At 30.7% G+C, this 21,000-nt stretch overlaps 2 protein-coding genes across 12 annotated transcripts in view; one reads left to right on the forward strand and one right to left on the reverse strand.

Annotated features, from left to right (window-relative positions):
* Window positions 1-1,316: 1,316 nt before the first annotated feature.
* Window positions 1,317-20,426, reverse strand: LOC131949749 (protein O-mannosyl-transferase TMTC4). Of its 7 annotated transcripts, none has more exons than XM_059311624.1 (18): window positions 20,319-20,426; window positions 16,651-16,768; window positions 13,253-13,474; window positions 12,874-13,069; window positions 11,545-11,632; window positions 10,483-10,586; window positions 10,101-10,205; window positions 6,154-6,324; window positions 5,798-5,991; window positions 5,453-5,627; window positions 5,254-5,310; window positions 5,061-5,132; window positions 4,026-4,105; window positions 3,094-3,201; window positions 2,738-2,879; window positions 2,515-2,629; window positions 2,180-2,362; window positions 1,317-2,020 (listed from the first exon to the last, which is right to left on the reverse strand). In XM_059311624.1, exons 2-18 carry the CDS (start codon window positions 16,743-16,745, stop codon window positions 1,884-1,886), a joined length of 2,244 nt encoding a protein of 747 aa, XP_059167607.1. In that variant the 5' UTR covers window positions 16,746-16,768; window positions 20,319-20,426; the 3' UTR covers window positions 1,317-1,883. The 7 variants fall into 7 exon arrangements, with proteins under 7 accessions (XP_059167607.1, XP_059167604.1, XP_059167605.1 ...); XM_059311621.1 differs by having other exon boundaries at window positions 16,651-16,793; XM_059311622.1 differs by lacking the exon at window positions 20,319-20,426 and adding an exon at window positions 20,079-20,136 and having other exon boundaries at window positions 16,651-16,793.
* The window catches only part of LOC131949750 (neuromedin-U receptor 2), a 29,382-nt gene continuing 26,587 nt past the window's right edge, over window positions 18,206-21,000 (forward strand). Inside the window, exons 1-2 of one of the 5 annotated variants that reach the window (XM_059311628.1) lie at window positions 18,206-18,319; window positions 19,002-19,041. In XM_059311628.1, coding sequence (XP_059167611.1) covers window positions 18,292-18,319; window positions 19,002-19,041 — 68 coding nt within the window. In that variant the 5' untranslated portion in view covers window positions 18,206-18,291. Of the gene's footprint in view, window positions 18,320-18,732; window positions 19,093-21,000 lie in introns of those variants that run through there. The other 4 variants (XM_059311627.1, XM_059311630.1, XM_059311631.1 and 1 more) reach the window with 4 other exon arrangements.

The raw sequence follows: 21,000 nt of genomic DNA on the forward strand, positions 1-21,000 counted from the left end.
TGTAATACGGTGAAAATTGTTAAAATTTCAAGTGATTTTTGTGCACGCTTACAATACTTTCTCTATACTTCGTATATACGAGAAAGTAAAAAAACTAACACAAAGGCATACTTACAAACTAATTTTAATGACAAATTACTCTTCTTTAAATAGTGAAATAGTCGGACCCATAACATTCCTATAACCCATACAATTTTATTAACAACTATTTAAGACACAAATTATGTTTCATTGTACATGGAAATTGTTACAATATTATATCTGTGTGCCGAAAAAAGAAAACACAATCAGTGGTAAGTGCTTATCTTCTTAAATATTAATATTTGAAATACAAAATACATTTGAAACTTGTAGCAGTGCCATATTTCCAACTATTAAATATTTCCTACTCCGTTTAGCGCACCACACGCCCTCCCCTAGCTACGACTCTTACTATGGGGCCCAAAAATTGTCAATTTATTACTTTAACCCTGGTGGAGTCGAGTTAACTTTTTCTTTTTAGAAAAATTCGCCATTTATGGGACATATTTTAAAAACAATCGATACATCAAAAGTATTTTCTTTAAATCGATAGTCATTCCTTCATTCAGTGCCCAGAGCTAAACCGTATTTTTAAAAAATAATAAAAATGTGAGGACTTTGGATAATAAAATATGGTCTAATTGGGCCCCAAAATGCTCATTTTCCAGAATGGAGAAAGCAAATAACACTCATTTAAATTTTTTTAAATATTCAAACAGGGCATATTTTGATCATTTAATCTATAATTCAAAACTATTGCTAAGATTCTTGCATGAAAGTTAACTATGGATGGTGTGTCATTTTGTTCTTCACTAACTTTAAAGCAAGTCAAATTCGAGTTGCCAAAGTTGGTTTTGAATTTTCGTTAGTTAACGTTTTATTAAAATATGTGTTCTACTCTTGTCCTGTAAATAGTCTTACTTTACATTGGCTATACACCAATAACTCTTTTTCTTCAGTCATTTGTTTAGAAACGTTAGGGGTAAAATCTGTCTAAAATTGTGGGGCAAGTTGACACTGCGTGGGGTTAGAAGTCACTTTTTGTCCGTAGGCAACATGATTTTGTATGTTTTAATTTTATAAAATGTTTTAATTAAATTAACATTATGTATGTTCACTGATGTAAGCCCTGCTAGGGGGGGGGGGGGAGATAACTATACTCAGTATACTGTCTTCCCTTCCTAGGCTTATCTAAATAATTAGTAAATAAACTGTCCGGTCAGTGCAACCGTGGTAAAACCCACGGTGGTTAAACCCTAACCTTAGTCTTATGTTAAAAATAAAACAAGAAATGCTTTAACAATTTAATAACATTTATTTTCATGGAGAAAAAAATGTAACCAAAAATAAAAACGTAAACATTAAGTCAAATTCAAAACATCTGCTGAGTGCAGATGCAGAACCAACATTTGAAATGAAAACTATGTTGCATCACTACAGTATAAAGAAACCCAATAATTGTAATCAAGCTATATAAAGGACTGTGTGTGTGTTAAAATTTTTTGGGTCCATATAAATATATAATTTTATATTTATATATTAATTATACCCTGTGACATGGCCAGAAGTTAAACCCAGTAGCCACTGTCCAGCAGAACATTCACGTACAAATTCGCACACAAAAATATAATACAAAATAAATCATCCATTCACCCGCTGACATATATATATATATATATTATATATTTATCTCTATATATGTGTATATATATTATATATAGATATACACTCAAAAAGTTAATATTAAAGAAAAGGAAGTATTTTATGTGTATCATTGTATTATGACTCAATAGAAATTATCTTACTTTTATTTGCAATAATTAAAAACAAAAAACACATTAAGGCTAAATATAATCTAAAGCTTAATTCTTTGATTTCAACTTTGATTGCAGGAGTTTCATATTTTCCTGTGTGATTGAATTTTGAGGATTCAATTGAAAAGATTGTTTGTAGTAGAGCAAAGCATCAGAGTACCTGCCCCATCTGTGATACAATACACCTGTTAATAAAAAAAAATCAGCATTTTACTTTTACTACAATGGAAAATAAAACCTTAAATACATAATATATAAGCTGAAATATAACTAATATTTTAAAATAGTATTTTTTTTAGTTTTAATCAATAGGTTAAGTACTTCAGAAATGAAACTTATGGTACCTAGATTTAAATAGATATTTGCATTCTGTGGATCTCCTCTTAGTGCTTCATGGAACAACTTTTCACTTTCATTATATTTCTCCTGTTTGCCATAAACATTGGCTAGGCTAAATTTGAGTGCACTGTTGTTAGGCAAAATTCTTAAAGCTACCAGAGCCAGGCTGGCTGCCTTTTCATGCTGATCTGAAGTAATACATTTTATTTCAAATATTAGTTCAATAATTTTAATATTAAAAAGCAATGCAAGGACTCCTTTTTATACAACTTTAACATTGTGTACTTTTTAAAAGAGTTTTGTTCTGTGTACTTTTTAAAAGAGTTTTGTTCAGACTTACTTAAATTATCAAGTAAAATAATTGCATTATTCCAAGAATTCCAGTGTGTAGGTTTTAAAACTGTAGCGTTGTGCCATGCCTCTAAAGCATCTTGAGAACGACCCATGTCAAGGTACTGTAATATAAAACCATTGCAAACTAAAAAAGAAAAACAATGACTTATATTTTAAAGTATTTTATGATTTTTTTTTACTTATTTTATCTATGAGAAATTTGTGTTCACCAAATTGCCTAGATTGTAATAGCAATCAGGATAGTTTTTTCGATAATGAATTCCTCTTTTGTAGCTAAACTCAGCTTCTGTAAACTTTTTAAGGGCAGCCTTGACAATACCCCTATTCATCCAAGCAGCAGCAAAGTCTGATCTAAACAAAATAAAATATTTAATGAAATAAAAGAAATAAAAAATTAACACACAGCAGATCTGAGTCTAAAGACATGAGTGGGAGACCTTTATTTGCAGCTCTATAAGTTGAAAAGTGTACAGCTCTAAATGCCAAAAAGTGACAGAAAACAATGAAATATTATGCGGACACTATTAAATTCAATTATCATCCTAAGGTAATTAATAAATCTTACGATATAGATACTGCTTTATCAAGAAGTTGTTCTGCTTCCTCTGTCAAATTGTTATCTTTGAGAATGTTTGCAAGATTATTCATTGCTTGATCATACATAGGGTTCAGTCTAGTATAGAAAAATATAAATAATAAAGTGGAAATTTAGTTATCATCTCAGATATCAGCTCGGAAATCAAGGAAATATACATTTTAAACGTCTCAGATAGCAAACATTATTTAAAGAGTAGTAACTAACCTTCTAAAAAATGAGGTAGAAATATTCCCAAATAATTTAAGTTGTGAGACATTACACGGAAATTTAAAAAAAATAATTGTACATTGCAGTAGCCAAAGAATATTATTATATTATTAAGTTTGTTGTGCTACATTAATCTCTTAAAAACATCTTTTTCTACTTCATAAATGCTTCAGAAAGTGATGTTTTCTTTAAAATGTATTAAAAGTAATTAACCATGTAATTTAACAGTTAAAACTAGTTCCACAATAAAAATGAAGTGATAGGTAGTTTAGGTTATCGAGCGGTATGAAAAGACTAAGGAAAACTGTAAGGAAAGAAATGGTTTTCTCATTATTTATTATCTTAATTAGTTTAGTTGTAAATAAAAGTAATATATATGAATTGCACATGTCTTAGTATTATCTTTTAACCATATCATAGCCTTTAAAAAATTTACCTTTTTATCCTATTCTTTAAGGCAAAATAAAATAGAAGAAACAGCTTTTTTAAAAAAGTGGCAATGCATAAAGATTGCTTTTTTTAATAGCAGAAATTTCCTCAAAAAAAAAAAAAAAAGTAGGATTCTATTTAAAAAAACGACAACCCAGGAACATTTTATCTGTTATACACTATTTATTAAAACTTAGGTTGAAATTGTTAATACCTAGTTTAGGGTTTCTAAAAAATGTTCTAAGTAAATACAATAAACTTACTTAATGGCCAGTCTGTAATGTAACTGAGCTAATGTTGTGTTCCCAGAGTCAGCACTTAGCTTACCAATATTATAGTGGACCTAGAAATTTCCAATCATAAAATTGAAAAATAATAATTTATAAGAAAGTCAATCTGAGCCATGTATATTTTAAAAGTAACTATCCATCAGTACCCTTTACACGTAAATTATAAGCCCATATTTTTTAAATGTTATAGTGTTTGCGAAAAATGTTTTTAAAAAAAAATAATTGGTCAAAACACAATGTGCTTTACTACATGTTGAAAGATATTTAATGACAAGGAAAGAATAAACTAAATAGCTAAAAATTTTACCAAATTATATATATTATTAGTCAACACAACAGATTAAGTGACTTAAATGATTCCATTAAAAACCTGGCTATTCTATAGTAATTTTGTTTTTAAAACTTATTTTTATTATTTTTGGCTGAAAAAATTGTATAAATTTCATAGCGTAGGTCTTAATAAGTAGATCTATAAATCTTAATCAAATTTTAATGAAATAATTCATTTCTTCATATTCTAAAATTGGAAGATGTGGGAAGCAAATCTTATTGAAAATGACATTATTAATATTATGTATCATTTTCGATATTCAATTTTTGTCCTAAAATCAATGATGGCATTAGTATTGTGTACTTTCTGTAGTTTATTTTTTATCAACATTGTTCTTAATGATATTTTATATATTTGTTTCATAATGATATTTTATCTATTCGTCATAACTATAAACACTTCTCCAGTTGCATAATTAAAGATTAGTTAGTACATTTGAATATGCCTTGACTTTTATTTTCCGTCTTTAAATAAAATTTAGTTTATACATTAAATACATCCAACATCTTATTTTTAACTAAAGTCTATATCCTTAAGTTCTCCATATCTTACTGAAGATACTGATCTCATAGCCTTGTAAAATTAGTGACAAAGAGAGAGAGAGAGAAAGAGAGAGAGAGAGAGAGAGAAAAAAAGAGAAGTGTGCACATGGGCTTTTATATTTTAGGAAAGTTTACCTTAGCATTGAGAGGACAAACTTTTTCTCCTGATTTAAATAAAGAAATACCTCTTCGCCATTCGCTGCTTCTCTAAAAATTCATAATATGTTAATGTGTGACTTTCAGGAGCATCTTATAACATCTTATTAGCTATATTAATTTTAAACAAAAGAAGTTAGAATACACTTTAAAAAATGTCATAGAAATATACCTGTATTGATCGAAGAAAAAATACTAATAAAAGTAATACAAATCCAGCAAAAGCTATCTGAAAAAATATTTTTTAAAAAATGTCACAAAAATGTTTTTGTAAATATTTACAAAAATAAATAATAGAGGAAATGAAATAGCTAGAAAATTGTTTAACTTACTAACTTAGCATTAAAAAAATATTGATATAACAAATTTACATGTTTAAATTTATTGATTTTGCACAAAGCTTTGAGCCCTAAAACAATTAGAATGCAAAAACCAGCGGAAGGTATATACAAAACTCGCTCTGCAACAACAAATCCAACTCTAAATAAAATATTTGAGGCTGGGAGGAAGGGTACAGCTATTAAAAGCACTGCCAAAATAAGTGATCTGTTGAAAACAAATAACATAGATATTTATACTATAAGTTTACTATCTCTTGTTACTGTTAATTGTGTATTTATTTGTTATGTTTAAAAATATAACATCACTTTTTTAATGAAATAAACATTTCATGTCCAGCATTTATTTTTTTTAATATGAAACATAAACAAGCAAACCTGTTTGATTTCAAACAAAGGCATCTCCTTGCTATTAGCAATAAAACTATCCAAAAAATACAAACAACCAAAATGCGAGGATCAGTAACTGAAGTTATTGTGGGAATACAGCCCATGGACCAATCAAAGCAAAGCCAATGGGCAGATAACAAAATCCAGCTATTGATTGCATATAAGTAGTTATAATTAATTGCCTGATGAAGAGAAAATGTTGAAACAATAAAATTATTATAGCAGTGTTTTTAGTTCATTTTAAAAGTCAAACTTAGACCATTGAAAATGAAAGCAAAAATATTTATGTGCCATGACACAGAAAACAGGAGATAAAATATGTTCATTTAACCACCAATTCTTACCCTAAAAATTGTTCCATTGACAAATGAATGGGGGTTATCATGAATTTGAAATATAGGAGGTGCTGATCCCATAACTCGCCACCGAACAACCAGTAAAAATACAGCTGATACAGTGAGTAAAAGTTGTCGTTTGATCAGTGCCATTTTCCAATTGTCTTCTAAAGCAATCTTCTGAATAAAAAAAATATACTTTTTAGAAAATATTTTTGAATAAAATTTAAATATATTATGACAAGCCGACCTGCGGCGTATTACACTCCGCTATTTAGTTTTATTTTCTACTTTTCAGTAATTCATAATTTGTGAATTCGACAGTACCAATGCTGTCACTGAAAATATTTGCTTTAAAACACTAAAACCTTCCTTTCCCCCAAACCCCCCCCAAGGTGAAAGCAGCCTCCTCTTAGTTACCTCCCCTAAGTTTAAAATAGTTTCAAACTAAATTAACTGCCCCTAATAGGCATCACTAAACTCGGCTCTACGATTGTAAACATTTAGCGTGGGGGTGGGGGTGGTTGCGATATGCCTAGAGAGGGGACTGCTAGGCGCGTTTACAGCTTGGTGTTTTTTCTAACTTCTCCATGAAGAGAATTATATATATAGATTGGTAATTGAAAAAATAATGTATTGAAATACCAGGTGTAGAAAATCTGATACCATCTCAATCTTTATATACATCTACTAGCTGCATACCCGTGCTCAGCCACGGTAAATCTTTTTTAAATGTACCAACTTGGGAACAGAACAAAACAAACAAAAACACAACACAAACAAAACACAACCACAACATTAGAATCACCACAGAACAACACGCTTTCCTAGGCGTCCGCGCCCAAAGATAGCCTTTCCAGCATAAAAAATTTAAGTCACATAAATCCTACTTCATAACTTACAACAAAACAATGCGATGCAAATAAATGTACGGCAAGTGGTGTTTACTTTTATGGTTCTAAGAAAACACATTGGCAATGTAATTAGAATCACCACCGAAAAACACGCTTTTCCCAGGCGTCCACGCCCAGAGAGAGCCTTTCCAGCATTCTCTATACTATAATTCTAATCTATAATTTCACCATCTGTTAACATCGAAAAACAAAAACAAAAACTAGTTATTGTGAGAGATCATAGACTAATTAGAAAATAATATAAATAATCTTAACATCTTTCTATTTTACTTATGAACCTTAACATATAATAATTAATGCGGTAGTAATACAAAAAATTGACTTAAATTATTGAGAGTTGAATATTAAAAACACATTTTCCCAGAGAGAGCATTTCCAGCATTCTCTAAAAGTCTAATTTCACAATCTGTTTTAATAACACCGAAAAACAAAAAATAGTGATTTTAAGAATTCATAGGCTAATTAGAAAATAATGTAAATAATCTTAACATTTTTCTATTTTAATTATGAACTTTAACATATAATAATCAATGCGGTAGTAATAAAATTAACTTAAATTATTGATGAGTTAAATTTATTTTTAAATTACCTCCCTTGCAAAAATTACCAAAAAAAAAGTTGAATTAATTAGTTTTTTCGACCTACTGTTATGAAAATGTATCCACTTTTTCTAGGAATGTAAACGAAAAAGATGTTTGACATTGATCCTTTTAATGTTTTAGCAATGTACGTTTATTTAATATTTTCTTTACGTTATGCAAAAGTGTAAAAACAGTGACAACTATAAAATAATTTTATGTCGTTGTATAAACAAACCCTACTCTAATACTTATTATAAAACACTGCAATGCACTGTAAAGTACTGCATGGTGTGATGTTTACTTTTATGGTTCCAAAATCTATAGGATGACGGACTGACACACTACCTAGCTGCTTATATTATAGATAAAAGGTTGGTCAAAGCCACCATCTATAACAAAATCATTTTTTCCATGAGGGTCACCATTTTTTAAAATATACAAACATTGCAATAAAAATATGGAGTGAAAGTATTAAAGTTTGGAGATCTTTACAGAAGAAACAGATTAGCCAAAAAGTCGTGATTTTGATGTTTTATTTACTAATTGAAATTTTAAAATTTTAAATTAGTTAACCATTTTTTTTGGAGATCCAGTTACAACTGTGTTAAATATAGGCATGGCTGTTAAATATATAAATAAAAAATTAACATCACAATTAAATTTAAAATTATTTGTATTAGTAGTCATTTATCACTCTTTTTTAGGGTAAAACTGCCAATATTGTTAATGACCTGTAAAGAAAGTGATTTGTATACATTATATTGTTTGTTGTGTTCATTGGTTAGAGCAATAGGCCTACCACTCCAAAAGTTATGTATATATTATAACCATCAAACTCATTTACTGACTGCCTACACAATGCCAAGCATTATTGAAAGTACAGTGATACTAGATGTGGTATTTTTAAAAAATAAATTTCAACTACCATTTTGCTCCAAGATAATAACAATTGTTAACTCTAGGATAAAACAGTTAATGCCTAGAGACAGAACTCGCTTGACATACTCTAACATTATATATATACATTGGCCTACAGATGGGCTGATAACATTTTCATTGTAGGCCCTATATATTTATTTTGCATTAATTGGTATGATTTCGATTGTGTCATAAGCTCGTTCCATTAAACAATTATGATACAACGATGATGATCAGCTCCTGGTCAAGATAATAGGATACAAAGTAAAATAACTCACTTTGTGTAGTCAATAGAAAAACAGATTTACTTTCTCCATTTTGAACAATCCTCTAAAACCTGACAGACCACAAAATAACTGATAAAAGTACACTCGAACCTATTTAGCCAGACATTGTGATCTGTTTGTTTCCATCAGGTTTTCCCCATATACCTTTCAGTAACTTATACGTTACCTACAGCCTCGAGCTGAACTCGTAACTTAAGGTTTACAATCCAACATTCTATAGATAGATTCTACAACATTCTACAACACTTTCACTAGAGATAGACATGAATTGTAATTCAGTTTTCAGAATTTCTAGATTTTTTTTTCACGTTTAATTCATTGTCTACAAATAAATAGCTGGCAGATTGGCACAGCTATAGAGTTAGAAAAACAATTACATCTGAATTTACATCTTCAACATTTACTGTGTTCAACTAATCAATCTCCATGTACTTAGAAAACATGTTCAACGTTGCCTTGTTGATTGTAGTTTATAACTGACTTGTGCTTTATCAAAAATAAATTCAGTATGCTTCTATTCTATTTCTTTCTGATAAGTAGTTTTTGACTACTTCACTTTATTTGTTAACATCCATAAAGTGTGTTACTGCTTGACCAATCAATATCCTAAACAATAATTCTGTTGCTAAATGCGTTTTATATTTTATTATTTTTAAGTTTCTGAGACCTTAAATGCATTTAATAATAGAAATAGGCTATCTGATATATTCATCTGAATTTACACTGAATATAAAAAAAACTACTTAGTGTTCTAGTTCTGGTAGCTGTTTTAATGGACCTTTTTTTTTTACCACAAAATGGAACTTGATTTACGGGTGCCCAGTTTAAAACTAAAAAATTTTGAAAATAATGACCACCCTTACATATACACCTATAGATTTTTTGTAGGCATAAATATACTTTTTAACTGAACTTTTTTTTACCACAAAATGGAACTTGATTTACTGGTGCCCAGTTTAAAACTAACAAATTTGAAAGATAAAGACAACCCTATATATATATATATATATAAATATATATATATATATAAATATATAAATATATATATATATATATATATATATATATATATATATATATATATATATATATATATATATATATATATATATATATATATATATATATATATATATATATATATATATATATATTTCTGTAGGCATAAATATACTTTGTTTTGCATTTTAAGGAAGTATGTCCATTCTTATAACTAACATAAATCTTACCTTTTCTAGTAAAATGCTTTCACTTACATTTTTATACTTTTGATGCACTGTTATTGAGTAATTGTAGCTTCTGGACATTTTGTAGGAATTATATTTACAAACTGCCAGAATATCATAGGCACTGCAGATTCCCTGAAAATTGTGTAATAAATAAATTGGGAATAAAATTTTCTCTATATAAATAACAAGTCATAATGATTATTATCATAATTTAAAATTTAATTAATTTAAAAAGAATATACTAATAAACTCTAATGTGCTACTGATTTAGAACAATGCATTTTTACCAAGGTAATTGATAAGAGAACAGCCTAGTGGATTCATTTATTAAGTATTAAAAAAAAGGATTGCTGACATTTTTGCAGATAATCAAATGTAGAGACCATTATAAAATATAATTTATACTCACAATTACTGTAATTCCTTGTTCTTTACTAAAAGTTGCACATGCACAAAATGACATGCTTATGATTATCCATAAGTATGAGCAATTACTGGGACAGAATGCTGACTCTGCAATAATTTCAATAACATTATCAATTTTTTACATGGATTTAAAAAAAAATGTGTACCTGTTGAACTTGAGATTTCCTAGGTGAATGCTGCAAGCTCTATTTGACTATTCATTTTTTAAACTTAAAAAAAAAACAGAAGTAATGATTTTGATTCCTAGGAGAGACATTTTAGCGCTTGGTATTTTGAAGTGTCTACATACTAAAAATGGACGCAGCTGTGAATAGTCTTGAAAAAAATCAAATGGTGTAGGCCTATAAAATATTTTTAAAATCATGTATGGTGTTACATAAATTAATGTGATTAGAAAAATTTATTGTCAGTTTTTGTCAGACTTTACTAAACATTGGATGTATTTGGTGTTTTTAGTATTTTCAAAATAAAATAAAGCTAAAAGCAATTTGTTTTTTTTATCATTAAATATAACTGTGTAACTAAAACATTGCTGAGTTAGGACATGCGGTTTTAATTTTTAAAATTTATTGGCAAGATTTGAGTACGAATTACTATGAAGTGAGGTTTAAAGAAGATCAATCACAGGATTCCTGTACAGCCAATCAACTTCAGGTTATAATTTAGGCTTGATGAAAATAAATAGAAATGGAGCCTAAAACGCAAAAAAAATTTCATGTTCCCTGAATTTGCAACATTCAGACATTGATTCTAATAAATATTACATTTTAGAATTGATTTCAGAACTATGTTTTTTTTTTGAGATTTTTTTTACAGCTGCTTTGATGGCAAAATTGAAAAAAAAAAACCTCACTTTTTATCTATGTCAACAATAAAGATAGAACCCATCTCGTTAAAATCATCCGCCTCCATTAATATACAAAAATAAAAGAACTGTCATCAGCATGATTTTTAAAAATATACTACCTCATTATCATCTTATCAAAACACATTGAAAATTTCTGTAATTCATGTAATCATTGTTATATAAAAGAACATAAAATACCTCTAGTAATTCCTTTAACATACATTAGAAAAGATAGAATAAAAAACAAGGCACACAGTAAATCAGCACGTCCAACAACACCTGCAACCTGTTTAGACAAGGGGGTGGAAAGAAGAAATCAATTTTTAAAAAGTTTTTAAAAATAAAAAAACATCAGTCTAAACACTTTAAAGATTTTCAGAGCAAACAAAATCACATTGATCTATCTATATACATAAAAAGCAATGTATGTGTGTCTTTTATGAATTACTATACTTTTCATCTGGTCGGCATGAAACTTTGGGAAGTTGTTGAGAATATTCTGGGGAGGTTTCTGCGAAAATTTTTTTTCTAATTTCCAGGGGTGGTACTCCAGCAGGGCATGATTAAATTCTTCTCTATATACGGTATATAAAAAATAAAAGTCGATTGCGGTTTGACACTGTTCATATGATCGCCATGTTGATTGAAACTCTCCAGGGGAGGTTTCTGCAAAACAATATTTTATAATTTAGCAAGGGTGGTACCCCGGGAGGGTGCAATTTTTCTCTAAAAAATAGTTGGATGTGGTCCAACACTGTTCACCCGAGAGCTTTGAAACTTAGGAGAGTTGATGAGAATACTACCAAGAAGGTTTCTGGGGGAAAAAATTAAATTTGACTGGCGGCCCCAGGCCGGGTGTTATTTTGCGCCCCGGGCTATCCCGTGAGCGATATGGCGCCTACATCTGTTTTAAACATTGCGAAAGACTTTGTATAAGATTGGATTTTAGAGTCGTTCACTAAACATAATCAGACGCATGCAACGGCACCGCCCTGTAGGGCGCGATTTGGATATGGTGGGTGACTATAATCGTTGAAAATTAAATCAACGGTGTCCACTGGCACCCCCGCTGCCATTTGACCTGATGTGCCCCAAGCTATGACATGAACACTGTGTGTAGTGCCACACACTATGAATACACTATAATCAGGTAGCTAAAGTATCAAAAAAGTTATTTTCAAGTTATATAATAAGAAATGCACAAGTCTTTGGGACGGGGTGGTTGTGCTAACATGTTAATGTCAAACTCACATCCAGGGCTAGAGTCCTGAGTCCAATAAACTAAGATGGTTACATGACTCACATAAGGGAAAGCTGGCTGGGCATAGTGGGAAATAGAATATCCCCTCATATGATGAGGTCAATGAAACAGGTAAACTTCAACTGCCCCATGAGGGAAAAATTCATGTTATCTGGTTGACGATTTTCTTAAAAAGAACGAATTTCCATTAAAAAACTTACGTCTCTGTCAGGAGCAAAGAGTAGATATTTTTATTGTAAAATAAAAAACGAAAAATATTTTCTCACACTTTCAGTGTGCACAGGATGAACAGCAAACAACAAACTGCATAGTAGTGATGATTTTGGTGATGAATGCATGGCGTTGATAGATAAAACAACCTTATAAGCAGGCATCAATAAGACACAAACAAATCCATGTAGAAGGATATTGACGATGTGAAAACCTTTAGGATAAAGCCCGCCAGCAGCCCAATAATTCCATCTGTGACAAAAAAAAAATTGGAATAGCAATAAAAAAAATTATTTCTAAAATACATTCTAAAATTTTTTAAAGTATTTAAGTTAAAATGATTAACTGAGTATATCCAGACAACTGCAGAATAATGATAAGTAATTTTGATTACAAAGCTATTATCGTGTTTAAAAGATGAAGACGAAAATTAACCTGAAGGTCAAAACTGTTATAGGTCTGTAGGATTTGTGACTCAAATTACTGAGTTTTCTTCCCCAAAAATCATTTTCTAACAGATTGCTGATTGGAGTGCTTGGTAGAAGATCTTTATTATTTTCAATTGCTTCTGTATCATCAAACACAAATTCTCCATCATAACTATTCACAAAGCAGAGTACTGCCACCATAAAAATTATAACACCAGCCTGAAATGTACTGAAAAGTAAATTTAGCTAGACACTTACCTAATTGTATCTAATTAAAACTGGAAAACAACAATTTACTACATTTTTGTAATTTTCTCAGTCAAATATTTTTTCTTGGGCTTAGATCTTGTTATGAACTTTTACTTAATTCACAAAATCTGTGTCCTTCTTCCGGTCAGCTTGTGGCAAATCTCGAAACTCAATTTCTAACCCATTTATAATGCTATGTTCTCATTCAAACTTTCCAAAAACATTAATCTAAGACGTTGCAAGAATAATATCTAATTTTTAAATTTAATTAAATATTAAATATGTCATTAAAAATTTATTTGAAAATTACTATATGAAAAAACAAATGGGGAGATTAGGTACTAGCGATAACTCAATTAGTTAGGTGGTGGCGGTGAGCTATTGAACACATATGATTTTACACCTGAGAGCACATCAATAAGGAGAGAGATAATTGTTTTTTTAGAGTAAAGATTGAAATCTAATTGCAGTTTTTCAAAGCAGAGTTTAAACATTTAAAACTGGTAAAAGGGGAGAAACTTTCCCTTTTTAATAAAAGCATTGTGTCTAAATTGCATAGGCTATTTTAATATTAAGTGAACTTAAAAGCTTATTATCATAAACTCTTTTATTAATATTTTCTTTTCTTGTTTTTTGTAATTTTTTTTTTAGAAATTGACACCACATACAACTAAACTTTAACTTTATAACCCAATCAGTAGCTGGCGATCTCTAAAAGACAGTTATCTGCCCCTTCTTAACAACAGAGCTATGTGGAAAGTGTTCATGCCAAAAAGGCTGATCAAGTATTGCTTACGATAAATTATTTGTTATCTTTCTTTTTCTTACTAAATTTAGAAATTTTACATTTCTAGTTAGATTAAAAATTTAGTTACAAACCCCAGATACCAAAACTAAGCTTTTTATATCTAAAAAAAAAAATAAAATAAAATAAACCACTATCAAAATATGTAGCTGGAAAGCATGGACACTTGTATAACTTGTAAAAAATTGAAACAATGAGGCTGCCGGAAAGGACAAAGGAAAAGCCTTATGACTGGATATGAGAAATCATTGGCATGAAGAAGCAAAATATTATCAGGCAGTAGCAGTGATGCTTAATGAATGAGCTTCTGATGCTCTGCTGGCTTTTAGACTATTAGATGAAAGTATATTGAATGTCAGACTACTGGGATCAAAATATGCAAAACTAAAGTATGCTGTGCCTCAACAGAAAATGCTAAAAAAAGAAATGAAAGGAAGATTCTATTACATTACAGTCTAAAAACAGTATTAGACATAGTGCCATATCATGATGTTTCTTGTGTTCTTAGATGACTTTAATGCCAAAGTTGGAAGCAACAGAAAACACAGACAAACAATTGAAGGATTGGGAACCAAAAACACATGGGAATCAACAGATGGTAAAACAGAAAACAAAATGATCAGGTATTTATAAACAAAAATGGAAAGATCCCTTCAAAATATAGCAGTGAAGAGAGTATCTGATATTAGCAATGATCACTTTTAATTATTATCAAAACCAAAATTATGAAACAGAATGCAGCAATAGACAAGTAGATTAAGTAACAGATTATGCCAATTAGGTGACTGCAACATTGAAATTTAAACACACTTCTAAAGCCAAGAAGGCCTTCACAGCTATGCAGAAAATATGGCAAAGAAAATCTAAAAGACCAAATGCTGAAAAGCAACCACTGTAACATTTTACCACTGGATTATTTACAAACTAAGTAAACTACCTAATAATAATCATTAAAAAAGTTTTAAAAAAAACACGTTTTCTGATTGAACTAAAAAGTAGAAAATAAATGCTATACATCACAATAATGCAAGCGATCACTCTACTATAAGCGATGAAAAACGTGGGGCGCCGAAGTAAAAGTTATATTACTATTGATTAGATAATACTATTGACTTTTATTAGGGAGCTTGTAGAGAGTCAACAGTATTAGAAACTGTAAGAAAATCACGGCGCCCCACGTTTTTTTTTTCGCTTGCATTATTGTGATGTATAGCATTTATTTTCTACTTTTTAGTTCAATCAGAAAACGTGGGTTTTTTAAAACTTTTTTAATGATTATTATTTTCTACTTTTTAGTCTTTGTCTGTTTGTTTGCATTAAAATCTTGCTATCGATTTTATCTTTTCACTTTTTTTTGGGTAAACGAAGACAACTCGTAAAAAGACAACTCGTAAAAAGACAACTCGTAAAAAACACGTTGTGTGAATACGTTACTGACTAGAACACATAGATTTGAACCTGTGTCGAGGATAGCAATCGTGTGACCAACCACTCGACCATATCGTCTCCCCCATACTGGCCACCAGTTGTTACGGTTGTTTGTACACAAATTACAGTTACTGGGTTATGTCCCTTTTTCCCCACGTTTTTACTACAACGAGCCGACCCGCGGCATATCATACGCCGCTATTTAGTTGATTTATTTTCTACTTTTCAGTAATTCATAATTTGTGAATTCGACAGTACCAATGCTGCCACTGAAAATATTTGCTTTAAAACACTAACCCCCCTCCTTTCCCCTAACCCGACCCTACAGCCCCCCTCCCCCCCCGTGAAAGCAGCCTCCTCTTAGTTACCTCCTGTAAGTTTAAAGTCGGTTCAAACTAAATTATCTGCCCCTAATAGCCGTCACTAAACCTGGCTGTACGGTTTGTAAACATTAACGTGACCACAGCTCAGCAGACCATGTGGGGGTGGGGTAGGGTGGTAGTGATAGTGATAGAGAGAAAGAGAGGGGACTGTAAGGAGGCGCTTGCAGCTTGTTTTCTAATGGCTCCCAGAGGAGAATTATATATATAGATTATATAGCGGTCTAAAATGCTCAATAAAATGTTTCCATGGATCAATTTAGTAATAATAACAATTGAATATTCTAATGTCATCCAAAACAAAGCTTCCCTGAAAATTTCAGCGCGCTAGCTAACTGGGAAGTGCCAGAAATTTCGATAGCAAGATTTGATTGGAAAGACAAACAGAGACCAATGACAATTACTTTAGTCAAAGCAATTTTAAAAACTAAAAGCTCACACATTCTAAATACTGTCTGAGATAGTACTTAAGTCCCTTTGAACTCCGCCATAATTTACACAGCAATAAATTAGTACAAATGTGAAAACCTAAATTATATTTACCTTCTAGGTACTGAGATTGGTAATTCATCTTCTAAATTCTCCTCATCAAATGTCTTTGGTTTAAGCATTTTTTGCTGGTTTTGACAATCAGCCATCTACTTAAACTATTCTCTAGGCACTGGACCATAAAGGGAGAGAATATTCTGTTAAAGATACAATTACTTTTAATGTAAAACATTTATGAAGAAAAAAGTATTGATAACAGATGATAATTAAAATGAAATGAGTGAATATGATTAGACATAACCTAGTCTCACTAATTGAAGCTTTTTAATTCTAATTTCTATTAATTAAAAAAACAGAACTAGCTGTGGTAATGATGTAGAAAAGGGCTGCGTTAGTGTGTGAGTGTGAGAAAGAGAGGGAGACAGACACAGAGAGAGAGAGAGAGAGAGTGTTTATTACATTAATTTTACAGTGACCAGGCCTGTAAGCTGAATTTAATTTAATGAGTTATTTTTTAGTACCATTCATTTATCATTTGTTTTGTAAATATTATATGTCAGAATTTTGTGTCTGCTTTTTGACAGTTCTGTTTAAACATCTTGCTAGGCAAACATCATGACTAGAATGATGGGTCAACAAACTTAAATATAAAGGGTGCTTTCTAGCATATATCCCCTTATTATTTTGGTGAACGGAAAAAAGTCACAGAAAAAAGTCACAAAGTCCAGTTTTTGCTAGGAAAATAAGTCACAGAAAAAAGTCACACAGGAAAAATTTTATGTGAAAAAAGTAACAAAAATTAAGACACAGAAAAGTCACAAAAATATTCTAATAAATATTTTGATTTTAATGTCTATAATTGTAAAATGTGGGTGTTTATTAATGTGCGTGGTAATTTCTTCTGTTGCATATTTGTTAACTTTAAAAGCATTATGGTTTATAACAATAGTAAGTTAAAATACAGTAAGATAATGTACATAGCAACCTCAACTTTTGTTACGTATATAGTTAAATATACTGTGGAAAATTATTATAAAATAAATGTAGGCTCATCCTTGTGTTTATGTTTTTGCCACAGGCCTGATCTTGGTAGGCTTCTGCTCAGTCCGCTTTGTCCGTCCAAATTGTCTGTTGGTTGTTGACATTTCACGTCAATGAAAGCCTTTTAGTTTGTTGGCTTTCTGTTTAGAACCTAATTCTAAATCTAATCTCTAGTTTAGTACTAGATATAGATCTAGTATTAATATTGACTAGATCTAGAGAGATCTTGTAAAGTAGAGTAGTGTAGCAGTAGATCTAGATCTCTAGATTCTAGGGTAATCTATCGTTTTAGGTACGTAAAATCGCCCGTGGCTAGTAATGTACGAAAAAGTTACCTCATTGTCAAGGCTTTAATAGAAGTATAGTATATTGTGATATATTTGTGTCAGATATTATAAATAAATGAATAATAAACCTAAATCAATGGCTAGATATATCAATACAGGCAAGAAATTAACTTTAAACAGCAGTGTTTGCGAGCAGGATTTGCTATATAAAAAGCGGCCATCTGTAAGTTAGAGTGGCTTCCCCTGAATCTCGCGCTATAAGTTTATAAAAAAAACTTCAACAAGATGGCTGCTATAGTAAATGAGCAATGTTGCATCTGTTGGAAACATTGCTAGTTTTCATTCATAACTGAAAAGTTTTAATTCAATGGACACCAGCGAGAAAAGTCTCAAAGGTATTTGAGAGGTCCATAAATTAATTTTAAAATCTTGCACGGTGTAGTTACAATTAATATGGTTATAAAATCCTGTCTGTTTGGTTTTTTTCGGACTTTACTAAAGATTGGATGTATTTGATGTTTTTAATATTTTCGGTAACTAAATAAAAATAAACCGGGAGTGATCTCCCCTAAACTTTCTCGAATATTCTTATATAACTTGAAATATAGACATGATTTTTAGTTACTTAAACTTTTAAAAATAGAATCTCATAGAAAAAAAGTTTGAAAGAAGGTAGAAAATTAGATCTTTTACTCACATGTGAAACTTCATTTATCTATCTGAAGTAGTACTCAAGTTATAGGCTTTTGAAAAATTCAAAGTAGAAAAAGTACCACTTCCGGTTATCGGAAATCGCTCAAAAGTTGATCAGGATCTACGATTTTGATAAAATACTCATATATGAATATTTCATCAACCTAGCTGTAACGGTACTCAAGTTATCATATTTACACACAGACAGACACACAGACATACGGACAAGATTGCAAAATTATGTTTTTCCGTATCAGTGAGGTGTAAAACGTCGAGATTTGTGAAAATCTCGATAATTTTTTTGTGCACGATTACAATACTCTCTCTCTATATACGAGAAAGTAAAAAGCACATTTTTATCCCATGTCAACAACATTACGGAAGGATTTTCGTCAAGTCACTGGTGTCCATTGTTTAAAAACAGGTAGGCTACATAAATGAAGCAGGGAAACATTTTGGTAATCTATCGTTTTAGGTATGTAAAATCGCCAGCGGCTATTAATGTACGAAAACGTTACCTCATTGTCAAGTCTTTAATAGAGGTCTATTGTGATATGTTTGTGTCAAATATTATAGATAAATGGATAATAAACCTAAATCAATGGCTAAATATATCAATATAGGCCAGAAATTAACTTTAAACAGCAGTGTCTGCGAGCAAGATTTGCTATATAAACAGCAGCCATGTGTAAAATAGAGTGGCTTCCCCCTGAATCTTATAAAAATAAAACTTAAACAAGATGGCTGCTATAGTAAATGAGCATGGTTGCATCTGTTGGAAACATCGCTAGTCTTCATTTATTACTGAAAAGTTTTAATTCAATTGTTTAAAAACAGATACATAAATGAAACAAGGAAACATTTTTGTATTTTAAAAAACATAAATTCTCCTCAAAATGTGAAATAATTATTAAAAGTTAAGGAGTCACCTGTTTTTCACATTACAAGTCGCGGGCGATTTTACGTACCTCTTCTTCTTCTTCGTTCTTAATTATTAGTGTTGAAGGGGATCGAGATTTATCTGCCAGTGGGTTTGAACTCGAGACTTTGTTCGAATTTATCAACCATGAGCTTTTTGCCGACTCGACCACGCCTCCAACACAATTAAGCGTTACGTGTCAACTGGTTATGCGCCATTGAGGCCATTGACTACAACTTTAGCCTGCTTTTCTTTTTGGATTTGCTTCCATAGCCTTTGTCCAACCAAGAACAAACTACAAGGCAGCAGTTGTTTAATTTTGGAGTTGTCTCTCCTAGAAGAGTGGCTGTCCCCAGCTAACGAGCCTCATCTGCCCAAGGGTTCGAACTCAAGACTTTTCGGTTTAGCAACCATGAGCTTTTACCGACTCGACCACGCCGAGTTTTACGTACCTAAAACGATAGATTACCAACATTTTTATATTTTTCAAAACATAAATCCTCCTCAAAACGTGAAATAATTATTAAAATTTAAGGAGTCACCTGTTTTTCACATTACTAGTCGCGGGCGATTTTACGTACCAAAAACGATTCTAGCTAGAATCTAGATTTAGATCTAGATCTAGATCAAGATGTCTGATCTAGACTAGATCTAGATCTAGTAAAATCTAGTTGCCTCTCCGGACTCTCCCACTCATAATGATTTGACATAATGAGTAGGCCCTATATTTTCGGATAATTTAATAAAATATTATAGATAGGCCTAATTGAATAATAAATCACCATTTAAAAGTGCTAAATCATTAAAAATATCCTGAAATCAACTTTAAACAACGAATTTTGAGATAATAACTTGGCTGTTTCTAAAAAACAAAGCCATCTTAAGAAAATTTTATTTAGAGTGGCTTCCCTTTAATTTTTATTCAAATAGTTAGTAGTCTAGGCCTAACCAAGATTTTTCCACCAATTTTTTTTACCGGGAGGGGGAGGCTCCGGTAAAAAACAACTTTTTCAATACTCGTTTTTTTCTACAGCTTCATTAAAATACACCCGCATAGGCATATGCATTTCCACTAAAAAAAAGGTGGAAAAATCTTGGTTACTATGACAACGCCTGCCATCTTGAAAAATTAACCCCCTTGTAGCCTTTCTACCATTCATACAATATTTAATTTTATTCCCAATAAATAATGAATTCAGCTAAACATTTTAAGTGCATATCTTAAAAATAATTTTTTATGAATTTACAAAATTTGTGTCCGTTCAAAACACTTAATTTTGGGGTATTTCGGGGCATTAAAACTAGTGTTTTTAATGGACCCACAATTTAAAAATTCATAAAAAATTAGTTTGAAGATATGCACTTTAAAATCGGATGCATCTTAATAATTTAAATAAAGCTGTAAAGAAATAACTGTTTTCTAACGAGTATTAAAAAAGTTTTTTTTACCGGAGTCTACCCCCT

This window comes from Physella acuta, unplaced genomic scaffold (genome assembly GCF_028476545.2).
Source record: "Physella acuta isolate Inbredline_101_S28 unplaced genomic scaffold, ASM2847654v3 ptg000713l, whole genome shotgun sequence".
NCBI lineage: Eukaryota > Metazoa > Mollusca > Gastropoda > Physidae > Physella > Physella acuta.

Bases quoted from the DNA above. Each gene is read 5' to 3' on its own strand.
- LOC131949749 (XM_059311624.1), bottom strand. From the start codon at position 16,745: ATGGCTGATTGTCAAAACCAGCAAAAAATGCTTAAACCAAAGACATTT. The intron at 13,070-13,252 runs GTTAATTTTCGT...TTTTTGTCACAG, and splicing joins ATAACAGTTTTGACCTTCAG to ATGGAATTATTGGGCTGCTG. The intron at 5,628-5,797 runs GTTTGCTTGTTT...TGTTTTCAACAG, and splicing joins CTTTGTTTGAAATCAAACAG to ATCACTTATTTTGGCAGTGC.